Here is a 22,698-nt window from a genome sequence, read left to right as displayed (position 1 = left end):
TTTGCCTTCAGCTGTGCCCAAACTGTCTTCTAAGACATCTTTAAGTCTTAGAAGCTCAGTGAACTAGCAGTGGCTGGGTGAACTTGATAGTTACCCTTCCACCTTGTGCCTTTAGTGTCTTCTTTTCTATGCCTCCCAAGAAAATTTCTATCACCTCTTTGTCTACAGTCCTAGGCTCCTTTGAGTTCTCAGAACATACACCTTGCATTGCTTTGTTACGTTCCATGTTGCTGTGATGGAGTACCCCAACAAAAGCAATGCAAGAGAGAAAGGGATTGTTTTAGCTCTAGTTTTGAGGTTATAAGCTATCATGATGAGGGAGTCATAGTGATAAGAGCTTGAAGCACCACGCCAGGTTGTATCCACAGTTAAGCAGAGAGAAATGAACACCAGTGCACAGTAAGCTTTCCTTCTTTATACAGTCTAGAACCCATGCCCAGGAAATGTTGGAGCCTGCTTTGAGTTTGGATCTTCCTATATCAATTAACCCAAACCAAATACTCCATCACAAGGTTAGAGGCTAACCTAATCTAGATAATTACTCACTGGTAGTTATCACAGAGGCTTGCCTCCTCTGTGAATCTAAGTCTTGTCAAGTTGGTCATCAGTAGTGACCATCATAAACACCAAGTTCACCCAGCCACTGCTAGTTCACTGAGCTAGGTTTGACTTGTGCTGGAGAGCTATGTGCCAGGAAACATGGTCATGATGCAAACAATATTTCAAGTCATTTACCTACATCTTAGATTAATAGATTGTTAACATTCTGTCCTCTGGGTTATGTGTTTTGAAGAAGTTTACATCTGTGATCAGATCTCAGTTCACAGAGCTTTGGACAAAATGGTTAGTTTATTTGGATTTATTTGGATTTATCCTTTGACATTCTGGGGACAAGGAACACCTCTTGTACTAAATTATAAATTCACTTAGCATCTGTGCATTGTCATAAAAATTCTAATATTTAAAAGACCAATAATAACTCTAAAAATAATGAGTAACTCTTCTATTGTAATCTTCAATAGATACTATTCTTTTCTTTTATTGACCTCAATTTAGGTGGCATCTGAGTGCAGTATTTCTGTAGTTTTGTCAACAGCCATGCATACACCACACCCAGGGAATTCTCCTCTGCCTTCAAGTAGTGGTTTCCCATAGTGAAACCTCAACACCCAGAGGATGTATGGTTCACTTACCCTGGGATGGTCCATTGGCCAAGTGGCTGTCATATTATTTTTGACAGCATGAGTTCTATCGAAACAGAAATTAAGGATAAATTAACAGGATAAAAAGAGAGAAAGAATTCAAAAGAGAAAAGAAGAATTGAGTGAGGCAGCAAGTAAATCTCTATTTCAACACTATCTTCTAAAGCTGTTTATGATAAAAAGAGGATTAGGGAGCTCAACTTCCAGCTATATTAAATTAAATCCCAGACCCCTGTTCACAGTCACATGCAGGCCTGAGAGCATCAATCCCAACGTGACAAAATAGCCCCTGGGAGAAGGACTCTTCCTGGCAGTGAGCCACTTGCCTCTTATAAACTGTTAACCGTGGTAATGAACCAATCCAAGAGACATATTAATAATGACATGAAGAGACACGTTTATTGTTGATTGTTGAGATGGTGGCAGATTTATTGCTAGCTTGCCAGGAGGGAGGGTTTGGCCCAGCCAATGGTGCAATTAAAAACAAATTGAACACAGGGACAAAGAATCAATAATCTAACAGGGCAACTTTTAGTTTGCAAAATACAAATATAAATTAATTGACCTGAACACAGTTGCTAACTGGCCATTAATGTCTGCTAGCTGGCCAATCAGAGCGCATAATCCACCCATTAAATTCATTGCAGCAGACTAGGTTTGTAGATTTCTAGGTCTGCCTGCCAGGGTAGCCGCTGGGGGGCAGCTTATTTGAGGGTGATTTCCAATGCCACTAAAGGAAAATCATTGAGTGACAAAGTTTGCCCAGAAGCTCTAAATTATGGGCTATTTCCAGAGGTTTTACTAAGAATTCATTTATCCAGCAGATACATTGTTGATGCCTTCAATGTAGCACATACAGTCTATCCTAAGCACAAGGAAGTGAATGGAATAAATCCAGGCATACTGCTGTTCCCAGTGTGGCCTTCACTTATCTCTTGTGTGTTTTCCAGCAAAGTTATCCTTTGACACACTAGTTCTCTCTCAAGAACAACTGATATTTTTTTCCTCACTCTTGCATAAAACAATAATTAGTACATAGTTTGGATATTTTGGTAGTATTGTTATAGATAGTTAAAAAAGACTGAGAGGGAGATGCTTATGTTGTTATGTTAATTTAGACTCAAATACCTAAGCAATGCCTGTAATGAAAATCAAGAAGTTACTTCTTGCTCTTGCTTTCAAAGACATTGTAAGGAACAGAGGAAAGAGAGTTAGATCAATCAATAACTGAAACTACTAAAAAGGCACAGGTATCACAAGGCAGTGCAGGCAAGTTTTTAGCAACTGGAGTTTCAAAGGCAGCCTATGGCTTTGGGACTTAGAAGATCTATGATAGTGCTGTGTAGTGTGAAACTTGTCCTACTTGGTTATCTCAAATCAATTCAATTAAAACAAGTATGTGTTACAAGTGAGAGCCTCAGTTGTACTAGCTGTATTTGGGTTTCTTATTGGCCATGTGTGTCTGTCTTTTCTTGTGTTAAAGAACACAAATGCAGGCATTTTCTTCAAAACAGGGGTCTAGTGAGAAGTGTAGCTTTCTTTAGAATTTGAATTTTCACAGGAAAACAGAACAAGACTTGTTGGAGGAATGGAAGGATTGTTGTTTGCTAGCAATGATGGGCTGTAGGAACAAATATGAATACAGCAGTATGTAGGATGCCAAAGTGGAGAAAGAAATTCACATGGAAACCGTAGTGGCCCCTGGATCCTCAGCAAGGACAATAGTGGACTAAAAGGTCTTGATAATGTCATTAGTAAAAGAAAATCATTATCAATTCATATGTTTCAAGGTACCTAGCTGAAAGAACTCTGATTCTTTCCAGGACAAAGAAATGATAAATGTCTGAGGTGATGGATCGTCCAATTACCCTGTACTAATCACGACACACTGTTTACCTTACACTGAAATGTCACAGTATGCACCATAAAATGCCTAGTTACTGCATGTCAATTAAAAACAACAAAATATATTTTAAAAATCTGAGCACGTGCACCATGGTCAAATAACATAAAACGAGAAAGACATCAGACATTGAGTGTCATGATGGGACAAGCCAGGAGAGAATGAGAATGAAATTCTTCATTAAAGTCATTCTGTGGGAACAGAGAAGAATAGAAAGAAAATACAGGAGAGGGAAGAATTAAAACTTAAGCCAAGCGTTTCCATGAAAATGTCATGTCTTCAAATAGGGTTGTGAATCTAGAGAAAAGAAGAGGTTTTGGAGTGAGGAGTCAAGTTCAGGGTGAAACATGTAAAGATGCTCAGGATGAGGGAATGAGAGAGTGGAGTTACAGAAGACACTATGAATAGCGAATGGAGATATGGAGCCAGTATGAGCCTTTCAGAAGGAAGAAGTTATAATTACAGAGATGGGAAAAATGAAAGGGGTAAGGAAGTCTTAAGAAAGACAGATCTTGTCTGTAGGAAGCTTGGATGAAGAGTCCCAAAGATGGGGAAATTTCAAGGAGAGTACACACTGTGGCCACGATAAGGCAGGACAGACACATGTGCTGTGAGGAGACCTGAAAGCAGAGGACTGTCTTTCAAATAGGTGAGGGATGAACTATCACTGGAGCATGGACTGAACTAAAATACCAGCCTTGGACTTAGGAGAGAGTGGCCTAAGACAACTTCCATGGCCTTTCTAATCCTCTTTTGCCATTCAAAAATTAGAGAATGTATTATGATTTTTGAGGTTAACTGGAAAATAGAACTGGATCAAAGGAGTATTATACCACTCATTGAACGTTGGTCAAGCTTAGTATTATTAAGAAAGGCTCTTGTAATAGTTGCATTATGATAATCTTTCTTTACCTTTATTTCTCTTCAATTTCTCCACCAATAGTAGAGAACTTCTAGAGAAGTAGTAGTCAATGGTTTTAGGTTTTTGTTTTTGTTTTTTTGAAAAGCAAAATAGGATCAAGCACAATGGGTAGTTACTATTGTTATTGCTCTTGAACTTGACACCTGTTAACTAGATGCTCAAAGCCATGTTAAGGAATTCAAGTAAGAGACTAAAAGTATGGAGCCACTTGCTCTCTTGTAGAGTACATTAATACTCTGCATTAACTTTCCTCTGGTCCCAAACTATGAGTAATACTCATGGAGGGCAAGGTTTGAATGTTGCTATGTTAGGGTAATGGGATATGATAAACTGAAAGAGATTAAAAGACTTGACAGCATCACTAATTCATCCTTCAAGTAAGTACAATTGTGCTTTTGCTCACAGTACCAGGATGTGTGAGAAGAGACTCTTGCGTGTATTGGAGCTGTTGGCTGACTGGCTTCTTAGGACATAGGCTGAGACCACTGTGCAAATTGAGGAGAACAAAACAGACATTTCATTTTCCACCTCCACACCAGCGATGATGCTACAAGCGGGCTTTATATGAGTCTCAGTTTATTTAATTCCAGTGCAAACAAGGCAGACGACAGACCCAGGCCCTGCCACTTCTTTTCCTGGCTTCTGCTTCTGTACATATCTCCAGAGCAGATGCCAAGACTGGCAGCACCTTCCTGGATCGTGTCAGAACTGTGCTTCAATCCAAAACAAGCCAGCATGCTTTGCAAGCCTGGACTGCAATGGAAGACAGGGGGATGTCCTTTTGGCAGACACATCAACCACCTTTGGCGCTGGCAAGGAATTCATCCTGTGTCAAATTCTGTTTGAGTCTCATTTACCTTGGAATATATCAACTCTTCATATTCCCACCTTGAACCAAGGACAACTGCTGCAAAAGGATCAAGTGGTTACCACTTCACCTCTACATGGAAGCTGACCTCCATGTGCAAGAGAGGGGGCCTCAGAGTTTCAGAGATCACAGGGGAAATAGACACAAACCTTGTCAACACTGTGAGAGGGAGAGTTTTGAATGTGAATGTGTGTACAAGCAAGGATGTTATGGTCTTAGTTCTGTAGCAGCAGAACAAAGCTTCATGTTTCTCTTCACAACTACGTGAGAAATGTCCTGGTTAAGAAAGAAACCATCTTTGTTATGCATGTGTTTTTGGACTGGGTCATTACAGAGTATATATCATATTATGAAAGGCATCTGAACTTGGGAGATTAGGAACAAGGTGAACATCCATTCAATTCTGGCTCTAGAGGTATCAAGTTCAGATAGCAGCTAACTAGCACCATCTGATATCAGAGCAAGAAGGCTGCCCAGAGTACAAGTGTGAACTTCATTCTGAAAGTTCAGGTCAGTAGAGGCTTGGAAGGAGCAGATATACATAGGGTAAGCATCTATCTGTTTGTCTGTCCTTTTTTTTTTTTCATTAATTTACTTATTTACTTTATAGGTGAGTTTAATTCTTACCGTTGGCTTGACTGGATTGTAGAACCATCTAAGGCACTTTCCTTAGCTGTGTTTGTGAGTATGTTTACAGATATATTTAACTGTAGAGGGAAGACTAGGCCTCAATGTGGGCTGTGTGCCAAGAACTGAATAAAAGTGGGAAGGGGCAGGGAAGCCTGGTGTGCTCAGTATTCCTCTCTTTCTTTCCTTGACGGCAGAGGCAATGTGACTAGTCAACCCATCACTGTGTCCACAGGCCTTCTCTGCCATGATGCACTGAACTTCAATGAACCATAAACCCAAAAAAACCCCTCTGAACTTGATTCTGTTGAATATTTTGCCATAGCCAAGAAAAAAATTTACTATTCCTATGAAGGATGGTTCCCAAGATACCTTCCCTTTTCATATGCAGACAGTCTCCTGACAACAAATGACACCATCACTGATTCCTTCTGTGGCTTTCAGTTGTCACTGAAGTCACTCCAATCCTTTAATAAAGAATATACAGGGCCGGTGAGATGTCTTAGGGGTTTAATGCAAAGAAGACTGATGACTGAGTTTCATCCACAGGAACCACATTGTAGAAGCAGAAGATTGAATCCTGCAGGTAGTCCTCTGATACCACATGTACACCATGGCACATGTATGCCTCTACACACACACACACACACACACACACACACACACACACAGTAAATGTAAGAAAAGATAGTAGAGGTGATATATAGATGATGATAGATAGATAAATAGATAAATGATAGGTGATGGATAAATAAATAATAGAAGATAGATAGATAAATAGATGGATAGATAGATAGATACAAAGACATACATAAATATATACATACATACATATATAAGCATAAATAAAACAATTTTATGTGATTTTTTTCCAGAGAGGAACCAGAAAAGAGAGATTTAAAAACAACAAAAAAAAACCTTTTCCAATGAAAATGATGGACAATACCCCACTAATGATGCTATCAAGGGATCCCTAAATTCTGAGTCCAAATAAACTATAAACCAACAAAGGTTTGTGAGCAAACTCTCTGCTTTGCTCCTGTGGGTAAAATGAGAAGAGACAGACAATCCAAGAAAAAGAATAACCTTCCTTTGAGAAATTTTACTCAAGAATCTGAAGATAGAATTATCAGAAAGGAGCATTTGAGTCCACCCCACCCTCACCTCCATGTCAAAACCAGGGAAATGTTTTGTGGTAGGGATCCATTATCTTGTGTGATTCATGGGCACGGATGCATAGATGCTGCTTATAGTTCCTGGCTCAGAACCGTGTGTCAAAATGGGATATAAGAGCACATGGAGAGAGGAAGGGGGACAGGAAGGGGGAAGCATGAAAGTAAGGAAGAGAGAGAGACGCATGGACAAGTGTGCACAGAGGATTTTATTAACTACTTTGTTCATTTCTTCATGTTTGTGTGTCTGTGTATACTTGTGTATGGGGTAGGCCATGGCACATTAGTGTGGACAACAAATGACAATTTGTGAGAAATCAGTTCTCTCTCCCTGCAACATGTAGGGTCATCACACCTGGCAGCAGGCACTTTTACTCACTGAGCCATCTCACCAGCCCCTACAGAGAGGATTAAAGTGTGCGTGCTGCACACAGAAAATCAGTTTTACTGCATGCTGTTCATCCCAGGATAAGAAACCTGGAAGGTAATGTCCTAAAGACTCAGGAGCCAAGCTTAGGCTGGGGAGTACATTTTCTCATGCCCAGGCTTGTTCTTTTCTACTTTTCCACCTTGCTTCTGTGAAGAACAAGTGTGATTATAATTTAAAATAGAGGCTGAATAAATTAAATGTATTTCAGGTTGACTGCTTGCTTTTCTTTAAGCTCATAATTATACACGTTAATTCAAATGCCTTGGTAATATTTGGGAGGAGAGGGGGAAATCACAGAGAAAAGGTTTGGTACAAAGAAGAGTTGGAAGTGGTTTCTGTCTCTGAAAAATCTTGTGCACCACGTGGCTCTGTCTGCATCATCCTGCTGTAAACCCTCCTCCCAGGTGCCTGTAGCTCCCAACCCAGAAATTTCTCATCAGCATCTGCCTTTCTTCTTAGCTTCTTTAGAACTTGTTTTTCTCTTAAAGGGCAGCATTTTCCTGCCCATTCACTTAACTCTGAATTAGCAGTATGGCAGAGGGACACAATTCTGGGGGTTACATAGCAAAAAATACCTTCATTAAGAGGTTCGTAGCCACTTCCCTGCCAGCCTAACTCATTCAAAGCACTCCTGACTCCCTGGATCTTCATTTCTTGCTTTATAGAGTGGTGACTTTCTGCTCTGTCTTCCAGGGATTTTGTAAAGAATAATCAAAAGAGATAATGCATGCAAAGTGCCTTGTTGACTATTTGTATTTTGATAGCTTTCTCTCCAGTGCCAAAAGCTTAACCCAAATGAATAAATGCAGTGAAGGGAATTTAAAACACTTACTAGCTCTATCGTCTAGCGCAGTTTCAATCTAAGCCTTGGTTTCTTTATTTGTAAGATATGAAGATGATGCATAGTTTGTCAAGTAGATGCAAAGATCAATTGAGACACGGTTAGTGCATAATGTGGCCAGTGCCCGAGCTAACAGGGACCCAATAAGAATGGAGTGGGCAGAAAACTAGATTTCCTTTCAGATAACAGCTAGTCTCCCCAAAACAGGATCTACATTATAACACCCAAAGCCATTTGTATATATAAAAATTACAGAAGCCTTTTGTGAAGACTCCTATGCATGAATTTAATATTTAATATTTCATATTTCTCTCTATCTCTGCTTCATGTAGGTGTATGTATGTGTAGGGGTGTTGGGGATTTGGTGCATGTGCATGCACATATATTTATATATATATATATATATATATATATATATATATATATATATATATATATACATGTGTATGGAGGCCTCAATATCTTCCTCAATTTTCTCTACTTTATCTTTTGAGAGAGAAAATTTTACTGAATCTGGAGTGTGCTGACTCAGCAAGGACTGGCCATTAAGCTCCAGGCATCCCCCTTCTCCTCTCCTGTGCAATGATTACATGCATGCATTTTTATGTCACTGCTGGGATCCGAACTCATATTCTCATGCTTGCCTAACATGTTTTCTAGCATGTTGAGCCTATTTCATCTTAAGACTAATCATTTCTGAGTCTCTGAATAAATCTAGGCTTCGTAAAAAATATTCAATCCATGAGAGAAATACCTTACAGGCCCCAGATTTCTAAGCCAGCCCAGAGAAAGGCTGAGAACATCAACACTCCTCAAGCAACGATAGACACAATTTCCCTTCTGCATCCATTTCTAACAAATAGCGACACCCCAGATCACCAGTACTCGTAGATCTGGTGAGGTTTCAGAACATGGAGAGCTAATGAAGATTAGGATGGCAATTAGATCTCGGGTTCCCAAAGGAGAAGGGGTTTTCAGTACTTACATAGGATAAAATGGTAACATTTAAAATGTGTACCCCTGGAGGGATGAGCTACTAGAAAATTAATTATCTTCTCTCTGCCTCTCTCCCAGCTTCTTTGTAGCATTTATGGCGGCTTTAGGGTCCCTCCCTCACAGCTCATTTTCTTTTTGGGGCTTTGTCATTAATTCCTGATGGTACCATTCAATGTTGGCAGTCAGAGGGAAGCAAAACAAAATAATATACAAGAAAAAAAAATCAGAGACATTCTTTATGGCACTAGAGCAGAGAAGTAAGCAAGCATGATTGGCAGGAGAGAGGCATTGGAAAAAGCTGAGATGTCGGTCTTGCAATCATACTATTACTATAACAGCAAAAGTCCATGGAGGGAAAACCCCAGAACCATTGAAAAGAACCTCTAGGTAGACTCCCAGCATTCTAGTTGGGCTGTGTCAATCAGTTGCCCTAGGGCCAATCCCAAGGGCAGGCTCACCTGTCAGCCTTACTAAAAGGATAAGAAGAATAATTAGTCCTTTAGTAAGGTACTATACTTTTCTTCCTAGAATCCCACTTCTAGTATAGTAACTTAGAGTTCACAGCCATGTGGCTTCCTAAGTAGACCCACTTTTCCTTTTTTTTTTTTTCTATCTCTAGAAAAGAAGTAGAAACAGGCTTTCTTTAACAATGGGAGCCAACATTTTAGGCTCCTTTGTTCTTTCCCTAAAGCCTTGAAACCCTCCATTTAGTTGCTGGTCCACCAAGTATCTGACTTGCATATCAGTTTCAATGGCTTGGCTTTTCCATTCTTGCCTCAGGATAGTTGCTGGGGTATGAAGCCCTTCTGCTCTGGGCGTTTATCTCCTTTAAATTTTAATAATAATTGTCATTAGCTTTCATTTGAGTCCATGCCTGATTTCTTTTTAAATGAGACTTATAACCCTAAGAGATGACGCCAAATTTCCCTGTATCAATGTGGTTGTGGTTCAAGACCAGTCTTTACTGCTTGTCCCTTGTGGACCATGGCAGGCTCCCACCTTCCTAAGCTACATACAGTCAGTTAATTTGCAAATTGATATAGCAGTCAATGTTCTGCAGCTTCCCAGAGTTTATTGCAAGGGTCAAATGCAATCAAGATTGTGAGCATCTTTGAATAAATGTGTGGAATTGGAAGCATCCCTGGCATGGTAGATCTCTTAGCATGGCATGTTCTAGACTTCTGCCCTACTGAGAACTTTCTCTATGACTATCCACTTAAACTCATCAAACAATGGCTGGCTCACCTCTACACCCCTGTCCACTTGGAGAGGTTTCAGCATGCCTCCTTGCTGGATTACCTTAGAGATAAACATCCCTGAGCATCTACAATGCCACAGCAGGCTAATGGCTGGGACCCCAGATAAATAAATCATGATTCTTGTTCTCTAGGAATAGTTAGCCTTATCAGCTGAGCCTCTATCAAGCTAGTAAACCCTGATACGACAGATTCTCAAACACTGGTATTAAACTACAGCTGCACCTTCATGTTGTCACATCTATATGATGCTGTTGTTACAGATGATCATAGAATTTTATCTCAGCACTTATTATCAAGGCCGTAATCACTTCCCCAAATTCATAAATATATGTACTCTAATTTATCTCTTTCTCATTCAGAGCATTAATGATCAGTTCTCTCCATTGCCCTTAGACAATATCTCTTAGGTGCCTCTCCATTTCTCCAGGAAAAGCCACAGTCCATGCTCATGACACTGCTTTGGATGCTGGAAGCAACTTGTAGCTTCTCCTTGTCTCTCTGTGTCTTGCGTCCCACCCCCATGCCTCAATCCCCAACCCTGTCCCCACTGTAGTACATCCCTGACAGGGTTGCCAAGTGAATTTTCCTCCTGTGACTAACCTGACCCACATCTACAATTTGACACAGCTCTAGGTTTCTTTCCCACTTACTTATATGGTCTAGATGACATTATTACACAGGCTTAATTCCCCAGTGGCCAAGAAGTACCTGGGGAACCATGGTGAATTTTAATGAAGGTGGCTGATAAACAAGTAGACTAAGCAAACAGTGCCATTGGACACGTGGTGAAAGATGCCCTTTACCATAGTCTACAAGGCATTATGAGTCATGGCAGAGCAGCCCCGGTGCCTGGACATAGCAGAAGAACAAAACAAAGCCAGAAGCTGCATGAGAGGGTCTCCCTTCTGCTCACAGCACCCAATTTGTAGCAGTAATGAGATATTAATTTTGTCAAATAGGAGATAAATCCCCTTTTTCAAAAAAAAAAAAGAAAAAAAAGAAAAACAGACAAGTTGCAGCTCGGAAATTTTTCAGTTTTTCTTATTGCAAAATCAATACCCATCAGCAATTTGAAATTAAGGGCAAGATTAGGCCTCAGTTTTATACATGCCTTATTGTACTCCAAAAGCTTTCTACTCAGTCAGATAAATCTTCTTTAAGAGGATTAGGAAACTTTCATTATCTTTATCTAACCTGAACTAACACCAAGTCTGAAAAATTAATCTATAGACTGGACAAAAGCCGATAGCTGCTGGGAAGAGAACAGACCTTGGCTTCTTTCTCACTGAGTAGGAAGAGCAAGAGGGCGACTGCATCTGCCCCCCCTGAGGATTCTGCAACACTCACCAGGACCAGGAGGGATGCTCTTGTCAAGCTCATGCTCCTGGGCTCTTGATTAATGTAAAGTCCCATGCTTGGAAGGTTCTGGTAGTAGAACACCCTTCTTCCCCCAGCCACCTACTGGCTTGCCTTTGTATTCTGAAAGCTCCTAGGAGACCAGAGCTACAGAAGGCTGGACCTTGGTTGTGAAGAACAGGGGGATAGGAGAAGCTACTGCCCATGTGCCCCAAGACTCAGAGTCTCCCTGAGTGACCTAATGACACTCTAAGTTTCCACACCACATACCAGGAATTACTCAAAGTACACTGAAGAGATATCATCCTGAATTCACTCCCTATGAGCCCTGTGTAGCCTGTCCCAGCCTTACATGTTTGTTTTATTCTGTTGATGCCAATAGCTTTGTTCTGTTTGATTCTGTTACTATATAGCACCTAACTTTTTTTTTTTTCCATTTAAGTACCACACATCATCTGGATGTGAAGACAACTATGCTTTGAAGACCATGGAGGTGCCACCTTCAAGGCTGAGGATTATATTGTTCTTGTGGAGAATCAAGCCCAAGTGGCAAGCAGATATTAGGACATTTCAATCCATCTTTGATCACTAACTTCACCCAGTGCCTCCATTGTCCTTTAAGAAGGGAAGTAGCTGTGCCTTTAGTTTCAGATAGTAAGCAATCTCAAGTCTCCAAGCAGTGATCCTGACCCAATCCCTTACCCTCTGGCTGGAATACTTATGTTTAAAACAGCAATATCTGTTGATGCCCATTCCATGAGAGACATCTTTGAATCTCTAAAATCATGTGGGATTTGATAGATTTGATAGAAGCCAGGCTTTAGTGCTGTGTCTCTCAGAATAGCTCTTGAGGACAACAAGTTATAATAGACATATCTCTGACCCATCGTATCCATTGAAAATTGAGTCTACAGACATGGATACTGAGCTGGTAATGGCTGCTGCACTGTTCAAAGGAAAGAGTGGGCATGTGAAGCAGAAGCTATTGAAGCTCAAGAGATGCTAACTCCCATCTACTATGGTCTATGAAACCAACTGAAATAAGTTGTGATCTATATTTTATTTTTCAAAAATTATCCTGGCTCTAGAAGTATAGTGTATACATTTCATAATCTAAATGCACCAAAAAATCTGTTGAATTTATGGAAGATAGAATCAGATAAACTGACATTGACAATGACTAAATCATACACTGAGCCCCTATCTGAGAGCCAGGTAGATGTCTTTCAAACATAAGCTGAATACTCTGAGAGAGGTCAACCTACGTTTTCCATTGGTTGCAGAAAGGATGTATCATTAGGCAATGGAATTCTGTTTGAATGTTGACTCTAACCATAATAGCACAATGCTTTAAACAGTGGTGGTAATTGGGATAGTTTAAAATAAGTTTATTTTCATTGCTTGCCTTGCCTTAACATGGTCTTCACATTACAGCTCTGCAGACATTTTTAACTCAACATATTGTGTCTGGCATTTGGCTAAACTGAGTCAGATTTTTAGAATAGAGACAATAATGCTGAAGTACTCCTGCTCCTTTTAACCATATGACTTTATTTCTGACATGGAGGTATCATTCTGATAAGCTCTCTCTTGGCTCCATTCTGGGACTGGTGCAGAAAGGATGTGTCATTAGACAAGTAAAGAAATGCCAGAGAGGACCTAACTGGCTAGAACTCAGTGTCATTTCTAAAACACACATAGCCAGTTTCACATGAATATTAGCCCTTTTTTTTTTGTTTTGTTTTGTTTTGTATTAATGAAACAAGCCTTAGAGAAATAAAGGCCTCTGTGATTAATACTGCATTTATCTATGTTTGAATCTTCCACCAGCTTCAAATGCTAAGTTTCTTAAGAAAGTTCAGCCATATATGAACAAAAGCTTCCTGGTGAGAACAAAGTGCTAGAGAAAAAAACTGAAAAACTTCTAAAAGAAGCTTTGAAATGCTCAACCTGTGGATTTAATAGAGGGAAGTGAGCTTTTGTGTCTTTATACATAAACACAAAGAAAAAGATTGCATTTCCAGTCCTCTTCCACAAAGAGTGTCAGCCACAGGTCCAGCTGTAACTTACCTTGCACTATGAGATGGACCCGGGAGGTTTTGGGGTGATTGTCTGTCTGCACAGAGCAGGTGTATGGACCTTCATCGTATACATCCACATTCTGGATCATGATACTGTATTGGGTAGGCGTGTTGACCAAAATGATCACTCGAGGGTCTATGGACCACTTGTCATTCCCAGCATAGAGGATTGTGCTGCGGTTTAGCCAGGCTACCCGGGTGACCCGATCATCTATGGTACACCTGTGAGGATAGGAGGAGAGGATGGAGAGGTGAGGAGGAATAGAGAAGAGGAAAAGGGAGGGAAGAAGGAAGGAGAGAGAAGAGAGGGAAGGAAAAAGAGAGGAGAGAGAGGGAGGAAAGAGAGGGGAAAGGGAGGGAGAGAGATATTATACATGTGTTTTTATATGGCCAGGAGAAAATGAAACAGCAACAATATTTTAAAAACAGGCAATCAATTATTAATGAAACTTCCTGAACACAAAGCAGGAGAAGCTTGAATCATCCAGTAGAAGCCATGATACAAAATCATTTCTCCTTGATTTAGGGGCATATTGTGTGACTATCTTGCCTGCACATTGCTTTTCCTCTTACTTTACCCTCAGGCTTATATGAAAATTAGTTTATATTTTTTGAGCACATTTACCACATTGCGGTAGCAAAGGCCCAGAGGCACAGGGAACAGAAAGTAGATCAGTATTTCAAATAGGTCACAGATAATCCATGAGCAAATATGTAACTTGTAGTTAATCAAGACTTGAACTTATTTACCTCAGACCTCCCAGGTGCTGATAATCTCCTTGTGCCCCTAAGCGGCATGAAGCCTGCAAAGATGGGTCCTATTCACCTCAAAGAACCAGGGCTTCCTCAAGAGCTCCCCGCTACCTCTGAAGATTTCAGGACAGGCAAGATTCTCAACAGTGTCCCTCTTCCTCCTCACTTCACCCCATGACTGCAGCCTGTGAGCCCCTCAACATGAAAGGCTGGAGATGCAAATGACTATTGCTTGTCACTGTTTATGTCCTGTAGTTTCCCACCGCCCCCCCCCAAGGGAGAGAGAGAGATGTGCCTGCAGAGCTACAAATAGATACAGAAGGACCCAGAATGCAATGTGAGAACGAATGTGCTCCGCGGGGCCAAAGATGTACACACTCACAGTAGACATGGTGGCAGAGATACGGTCCCTGCACTGACAAGAGGCAGGCGAGTCTGTTAACTGTCAGGTAAAAGAAACAAGGCTTGGCCCACAGTTTAACTAGCTCTGGGTTGGGTAGAGAGGAGATCCAATAAGGTTGAAGAGATAAATGAACTCCTAAGAGCACAGACTGGCAAAGAGACCAGCCTCTGTGAAGTTCAGGAGCCACAATAAATGCAGGTGACAAGGAACAGAAAGATTCTAACTTTTATTTGGTGCCATTTTATAACCTTCAGTGTATCCACAAGCAGATTTCATCAAACCAAAGCTTCAAAAACATTTATGTCTGTCTACAGAAAACAATTCATTCACTTGAAAATAAAACATTCCTAGAATTTATTTGATGGGAGAACAGAGAGGGATAGAGGGAAGGAGTGAGGAAGGGAGAGAGAGAGAGAGAGAGAGAGAGAGAGAGAGAGAGAGAGAGAGAGAGAGAGAGAGAGAGAGAGAGACCCTATCTTTGTGTTAGTGGGATTTAAACACTTCAGCGATTGAAAACCACTATAATCTATCTTCAGAATTCCTGAACAAGCTCTTGTCTAAACGTCACAAGTGTATATGGCTCCCTTTTGAACTTGAGCTTATCCTTCCTGTATATGTCCTCAGCAGGATGCATTTTCCGCTTGAAAACATTTTATTGATTACCTATCATATTTATCTGTAACAAAAATATAGAGAGATTGAATTTCAAATTTCATTTATGTCCTTCGGCTATAAAATTCTAAGTAATAATATTTGCTTTTAAAATGAGTTACCACCGCAAGTAGAAAATTGACAAAACAATATAGATATGCTTCACCTTCTAAGTAATAATTAACCACAAAAAGTTAACTTGAATTGTAAACACAGAGCTTAATCTCATGGGTAAGCCTGGCTTTTCATACCACAAATTAAAAAATCATTTACTTCTATAATGAGATAACATTTAGGATCAATTCTTTTCTACTTTTGCTTTTAAAGCAACCTTGTTAACAGAAGCACAGAAATGGCAATAAAAATCTCCTATTACAATGCCCCTAAATTCTTTGAATGCTTTCCAAGATATATGGCAAAAACTTCACAGTAATATAGTCTCAAAATTATTTTGATAATCTCACAACTGACAGTTCAATTAGTTCCTCTTTCAATTTCTTTTAAAGCAATGAATTGGCAGTGGGGTTTCTTACTCAATGTTACTTCTTACTACCTGGACAAAGTGTACTGATAACATCATGCCAGGGCTTATCCAATGATTAGTAATGACATATTGTCCTTTCATTAGAAATATCTGGTTTAACTTGCTGTATTCAAATATACTGCTTTCATATGTTAAATCATACTGCCTTCAATGAAAACCATCTCTTTAAGCTCTGGCTCAAGGGCAGAGGACTTCTGGTGTTCCTATTAATTTGCTCCTGCTGGGAGAATGGGCCTTTTCTGCTTGATTCTTGTGGGGCCCTTCCTCAAGGGTAAGATGCTGTTGCTAAATGCCAGGTGAGGGAGATAGTAGGGGAAGTACTGTCTCCTGATCCCCTGAACAGTAGGGCAGAAAACTCAGGAAGTATTGGAGAAGTATGGTTAAGTGATCGTCCAAACCTGTGCCCCTTCCATGCTATTTGAGGCCATGAGCTGGATCCTCTTTAACAAGAAGCACAAGGGGGTGGGGGTGGGGTGGGAGCATGTTTGATGTTAAATAAGAGAGAGCCACCAGTCAAGGTGAGGAAGGTTAATAACTTCTGGGTGTCTTGACAACTCCTAGACACGTAAAATTTGTACAGTCCAAGCCAACCCTACCTAGTAGTACTTGGTGGAACAGAACTCATTACAGCTCATTTGTAAATATCCCTTAAAAGCAGAGCTGGCTAGCTGTTCCTCCAGGAGTACTTGTGAGAACTTATCATGTATTAAGATAACCATTCTGCATAAGGACTTTTGAGAAACCATCTACATTACTCACAGATCAGAGATAAGGCAGTTGAGGCAGAGTGATCTTCAGTGACTACATGCAAAGCACTGAGAGGCCAATCAAAGTGACTCAGACCTAGGCAGCTTCCTGATTTGAAGTTTTGAGAATCTCAAGACTGAGGCTGGAAGCATTTGGCTGACTGTATCTATTCACAGTTTTGCAAATCTATAGCACTTACAAGTGATAAAATAATCTAAAAGGAAAGGAAAGCCATTTAGGGCCATACTTTATGTGTCCGTAGCCACCTGCAGTATGAGGAGAGTGGGTAGAAATAAGAATCAGGGTGAGCCAAAAAAGTGCCTGGAAGGGACCATGGGAGCTGGAAGCAAATGTCACTCTTCAACTGCACTGAGTATGAAGAGAGATCTCTCAAGAATTGTATTTTGCTAGTATTCTTTGTTTTTCTTTCTTATTTTCAGAGGTGAGACTCCAACCCTACAGCTGAAAACAGGGGTTTCCAAAGTTGGTAAACAGGGGAAAACTTAGACCAGTAAGGCCTGCACCTTTTAACTTCCAGCAAGATGGCTGGCAAAACCTGAGACTTTGTCTTTGGCTAGCTCCCCCACTCCTGCTCTAGGGACTCACTCTTAAGAACTGCTTGTTTTCTTAAAAACTAGAGCTGGCACTATTCTGAGCATACAGAGTGCTTTTGCTAAAAGTACCAATTCTTCACTTGTACTACAAGATGACTAAATGTTAAGTGGAAAGCTGGGCACCTCTGTTTTTGCTTTCGATCTGACTCCTCTACATTTGATCACCTGCTTACACCTGCAGAGAAACAAGCTCATCGCTCAAGTTGTGTCTGTGGAGAAGCCATTGGTACCTAACCAGTATCTTTCCCCTCAAGCCTGAAGAAACACACAACAGGAGCTGGGTATTGTCAGCTTTTGACAACTTCCTGTGCCAGATTCCTGAAATGCTCTTGAACTTCTCAGGTCATTGTCCTAGAAATTATAGTTACCTGAGGTTCCAGGAACAGCAAAGGCTCCCAAGACAGCCTACCTCCTGGATGAGAGCAATTACATCCAATTTCCAGGCTGAACATTAGAGAAGTGGCAATCACCTCCTGAGAACCAGGCTGACCCTTCAATCAGTAAGGATTTCTTCAGACCTCCTTACAGAAGTAGACTGAGACAAGGAGCGCTCACAGAGATAGTACCTCCTCAATTATGCATGTTTCTTGTTCCTCTGTCAACTCTCCTGTTTAAGCTTAAGTCCCTGGCCTGCCTTCGAAGACACATTCAGATCACTGGACTCTCTTATCTGATCCTTTTCCATGGTAATGATGAAACCCTTTCTTGTGATTTTAGCATCACACATGGAGTTAGATGCTTACAGGGACAGGTAGGCAATGCTAGTCGTTGGGGCTGCAGGCACCAGAACTTTTATCTTGAAAACATCATTTATAATACAGGCTAGAATTTTTGTCAAAAGACTCCACTTCCCGAAATGCAAAATCTGCAAACTTTAACATTTTGATCTTCTTTATTCTCATCTTTTATTTTATATTTTGCCTCTGAATGGTCAAATAAAACTGCCATCATTCAACTGGTACTTAACGAGCACCTACTATACATAAGACAAATTTCTTCAACTGAGAGTACAGTAAAGAGGCAAATTCCCTGCCTCATGAAGCTGCATCTAGTCCAGGACAAAGAAAACAGAGAGATATAGACAGATCGGTTCCAGAGACTGAAGCATGGGCTAAAGGAGACCATGGGGAGGAGAGGAGAGGGCTGTGGGGCTTGAGCAAATCTGGGGCAGAGTGGTAAAGAAATGTCCAGCTGGATCCAGGGTCAGGTAGTGATCTTAACCACCCTCGTCTGAGAGCAGCAAGATGCTTATGTGGAAAGCATGTCCAAACTGAAAACAAGAGTCACACATATACACAAAATTCGGCAGGATTATCTAAGATATCCATAGACATGGAGAACAAGTCTTTTAAGCCAGATTGACAGTGCCTTCCTCCCATAGTAATAGCTTTGTAAACCTGGGAATCATTGATGACTGGAATTTTAGGATGGGAAGGAGGTTTCACTAGAAAATGTCTTCATATTTCTACTGCTATTGTTGGAATCATGTTTGATAATGCTGCTGTGAGTAGAGAGCAGGAAGATAGGGCTCAGGCTCTGATTCAAACCTGTCCTTCTAAATATAAATCCTCTTGTACTGCAATATTAATGCTGAAGATCTTCAAAATATTTGCCAAATTTACTTACTTGAACTTCAGCATTTAAAACAATGATCCTCAACTGTCCTAATGCGATGGCCCTTTAATATAGTCCCTCGTGTTGTGTGATCCTCAACCATGAAGTTATTTTGATGCTTCATAGCTAATTTTGCTACTGTTTGAATCGAAATGTCAATACCTGATAAGCTGGAAATCTGATCTGCGACCCCATATGGGGTCATGGCCCTCAGGTTGAGAATCACTGATTTAAAGCTTTCTCTGCTAGGCTGTAAATAGAATGTGGATGAGGACAACATTGGTGCTGTTTGTTCCGTGTGACATCACTTCCCACAGGCCACCTGGCATCCAACAGGTGGTTAATACCTGTTTGTGATTTTAAAATACCTGCAATGTTTCTCAATGTGGCATCAAAAGAACACTCATGGGGTAAACAGAATGTCCATGGAGATATATGTCCCTTGGTGAGGTTGGTATACTCTATACCCAAATGCAGACATACACACAGTGTCTCAGAGGGCATTTTTTTGTGTATTTTTCAATCTAATTTTCATTTATATTATAATTGGGGAAATGTAACGCATCCATAGTCTGCAAGTAGCATGGTAACAATTAGATTTAAATATTCAAGTTGGTACTTGTTTCTATTATCACGGTGCTACAGGGAAGTCCTTCCATTCTCTCAGGCTAATGAGGAAAATACAGAGGTGACTTATAGGGTCAGTGATGCGTTCCTGCCAAGAAAAACTGAATGAGACTGAGTCTGCTGTGTAATGAAAGTCCTCTAGGGTTGGGATGGGGAAGACTCAGCCATCACGTTGCATTGGTTAAATTGAAAAATGGTGGCCTATGGCTGTCAGTGCTGTGGTCCAAGATGCAACTTGGGATCCAATTTTAATAAAATTTCATCTGTTTCATTAAATGAATATTGCAAATTCCAATTTTGGTATTTATGTGTGCATAGAACTTATATTTTAAGAATTTAGAGTCATGTAATGGAATATGCTGAAGGCATTTATATCTAGTTTTATGATTCTATATAAACTTGTTTTAAAATAATGTTACCACTGGGAAACCATGAAAATCATTTTTCAATTTTTCATCTGTACCTTTAATGTAATCTTCTATAGAGTCCTCAATTTAAGGAAAGCTGGTAGAGGTAATGTGTTATATGTGCGAGTTCTGAATACACGTCTCCGGATCGCTCTCATTAATGTGCATTCCAATATTAGCTTGGTGCTTGTTTGTTTGTTGTGCTTTTACTTTTTTTGTTAATTGAGAGTTAAGCAAATTTCCATTAAGAAGACTCTTAATCTCTCAAACCTTACTCCATCTCTTGGGATAAAGCATCAGAATATGTTAATACTGCCAGCCCAAGAGATAGGGAGAAGATCTTGCTTTAGAGAAGTCAGAGAGTAATAATAAATGACTTTTCAGAGCAAAAGAAGAGAAGAGCCCAAATGAAATATCATTAAATCAACTCCCAATGCATTCTAAAGTGCAAAAGCTGTTCTCTTGGGAGGCTTTAACTTCTCTGTTATTCCTTGAGTTACAAATAGAGCTAACTCTAAAGCATCAACAAGGTCCTAAATTATGAAAGGGAAAACCCTTTATGGTGAAGACAGTCAGAAATGTAACCCTGGTAATGACTCTGCTAGAGCTAATATTTGTGCTGAGGTATCGGTTGAGAATATTTTGAGAGACTTGGCAGAAGAGTGGGGAGGAAATAAAAGCTTTTGAGAGAGGATTCAACCCCCAAACATCTGAAGGGTGCAAGAAGTTGAATTCAAAGTCTGGCATGTACCATCAATCATCAATGCCTTTTACAGTGTAAACTGGTGTCTTTCTAATAATACCTGGAGTGAAGGTGTTACATTAGTACAGAAGATGCATGCTTTATGATATGCATGTGAGTATACATGTGCATATGTATATGTGTTAGTGTTTATGTGTAGAAGGGAAGGAATGTACCCTGTGTGTGTGTGTGTGTGTGTGTGTGTGTGTGTGTTTGTGTGTGTATGTGTATGTATATGAGAATGTGTGTGTAGTGTGAGTGTATGTGTGTGTATGTGTGTGTGTTTGTGTGTGTGTGTGTATGTGCAGTGTATGAGCCCTGAAGAAATGAGAGAAGCCAGAATACAAGCAATGAAATGAACAGTATCATGTGAATGCCTACTCTGCTATGGGATAATAGTATGCTGTGGTTTCAGCTGTGACCAATGAGATGTGGGTTTCTCCTGTGTCTTAGCATGTACAATAACAGTAGAGATGTATCTGAAAACACAGAATACCTTCACATTCCATAGGAATGCCAATGTGCTGAGGACCAGCTATACTATGAGTAATCTGACTACCCACCCTGGAGATATAGTTGTGAGTATGACAAAGAATCCTGCATCCTTTTGTTCTTCTCTATTGGCATATGTGCTGATGAAAATGGTCTCATGGAATGGGAGCAAGCCATAATATAGAAGAAAAGAGATCTGCCATTAAAATGAAATGTTATAGTAAAGGTGAAAAGTATTGGATCTAAAGCACTTAAGAAAAGATGATCAATCTGCTGTCCCCTAAGCGAAGAAAAATAGTAGAAACACGGGTGACCTTGTATTACAATAGGAAACTATGGAGACAATTGATGGCTTCTATTTTCTCCATAGTAGATGACAAAGTTGCCAGCTGAAAGCAAATGGGGGGACAGAAATAAGGGGAATAGGTCAAGAACAATTGAAGTAACTATTATAGAAAATGAAAGCATAATTGCAAAAGAACTGTCCCAGGATTCACAAGTTGGGTGAAGGTCCCTCATGCAGTTGGTCGAGAATATACAACTCAACACCCTGACAGTTTTGAGCATGGTTTCCTGCAATGCTCAGGTGAAAGACTAGAGCAAAAGATTGTATTCACCAACTGTTGTATCTGCCAGGTGTGTAAATCAGAAGTCTAGAATTGAGAAAAATTAACATTGTTGAATAAGAGGAGCGAAGATAGCTGTGGCTTATAGAGAGAATAGGGTAGTCTAAATGCATGGGAAGCTTTGGGAAGTCCTAGAACAAACCAGCCAGAATCAAAGAAACTACACATTACTAAAATGGGAAGCTGTTAGCTAGCCAGTGATGGCTGTTGTCAGTGAAGGGAAAGCCAGGTATGCCATCTAGGTGGATCATGACAATACTGAGGAGGATGGCAGATGTTGAGATTTCTTGATGAGCTTTGATGGCATTTGTGCAAATGGAATATTTTGGAGCTAAGACATAAAACATCAGTTATAAAAGGGCTAGGCTACTTGTCTAGACCCACACAAAGTTGTTTTGTTTAAGTTCTGGGTTTGTTTATTTTCTGTTGATATGATCAACATTTAACCAACATCATTAGGAAAGGAATGGATTTATTTCATCCCACATATCCATATTGCAGTCCAGCCTTGAAGGAAGTAAATGCAAACTCAAGCAAGAACTGAAGACATGAAAGAATGAAGTCATGGGAGGATGCTCACACTCAGACAGCTTCCTTATACAACCCAGGTTTCCCTGCCCAGAGCTGGTGCTGCTGACAGAATGTACTGATCTGGGCCCTTGCCTATCCCATATCAATCATCAATAGAGATAATCTCATAGCCATGCCCTCAGACTAATCTGCTCAAGGCAATTCTTCAGTTGAGGTTCTTCTTCGCAGGCGACTTGAGGCTGTGTCAAGTTGACAATAAAAACTAACCAGGAAAGCTCTGAGAACTTCCA

At 40.3% G+C, this 22,698-nt stretch overlaps 1 protein-coding gene across 5 annotated transcripts in view; it reads right to left on the bottom strand.

Moving 5' to 3' along the window:
* The window catches only part of Opcml (opioid binding protein/cell adhesion molecule like), a 1,159,039-nt gene that overhangs the window by 243,771 nt on the left and 892,570 nt on the right, over positions 1-22,698 (bottom strand). For all 5 annotated transcript variants that reach the window (XM_029482074.2, XM_029482075.2, XM_021172107.3 and 2 more), the window contains one exon: positions 13,647-13,879. In XM_029482074.2, the coding sequence (XP_029337934.1) occupies positions 13,647-13,879 (233 nt within the window). The remainder of the gene's footprint in view (positions 1-13,646; positions 13,880-22,698) is intronic.

Source organism: Mus caroli, unplaced genomic scaffold (genome assembly GCF_978045245.1).
Source record: "Mus caroli unplaced genomic scaffold, Mus_caroli_1 scaffold_11, whole genome shotgun sequence".
Lineage (NCBI taxonomy): Eukaryota > Metazoa > Chordata > Mammalia > Rodentia > Muridae > Mus > Mus caroli.
This window is presented reverse-complemented; position numbering and strand designations above follow the sequence as displayed.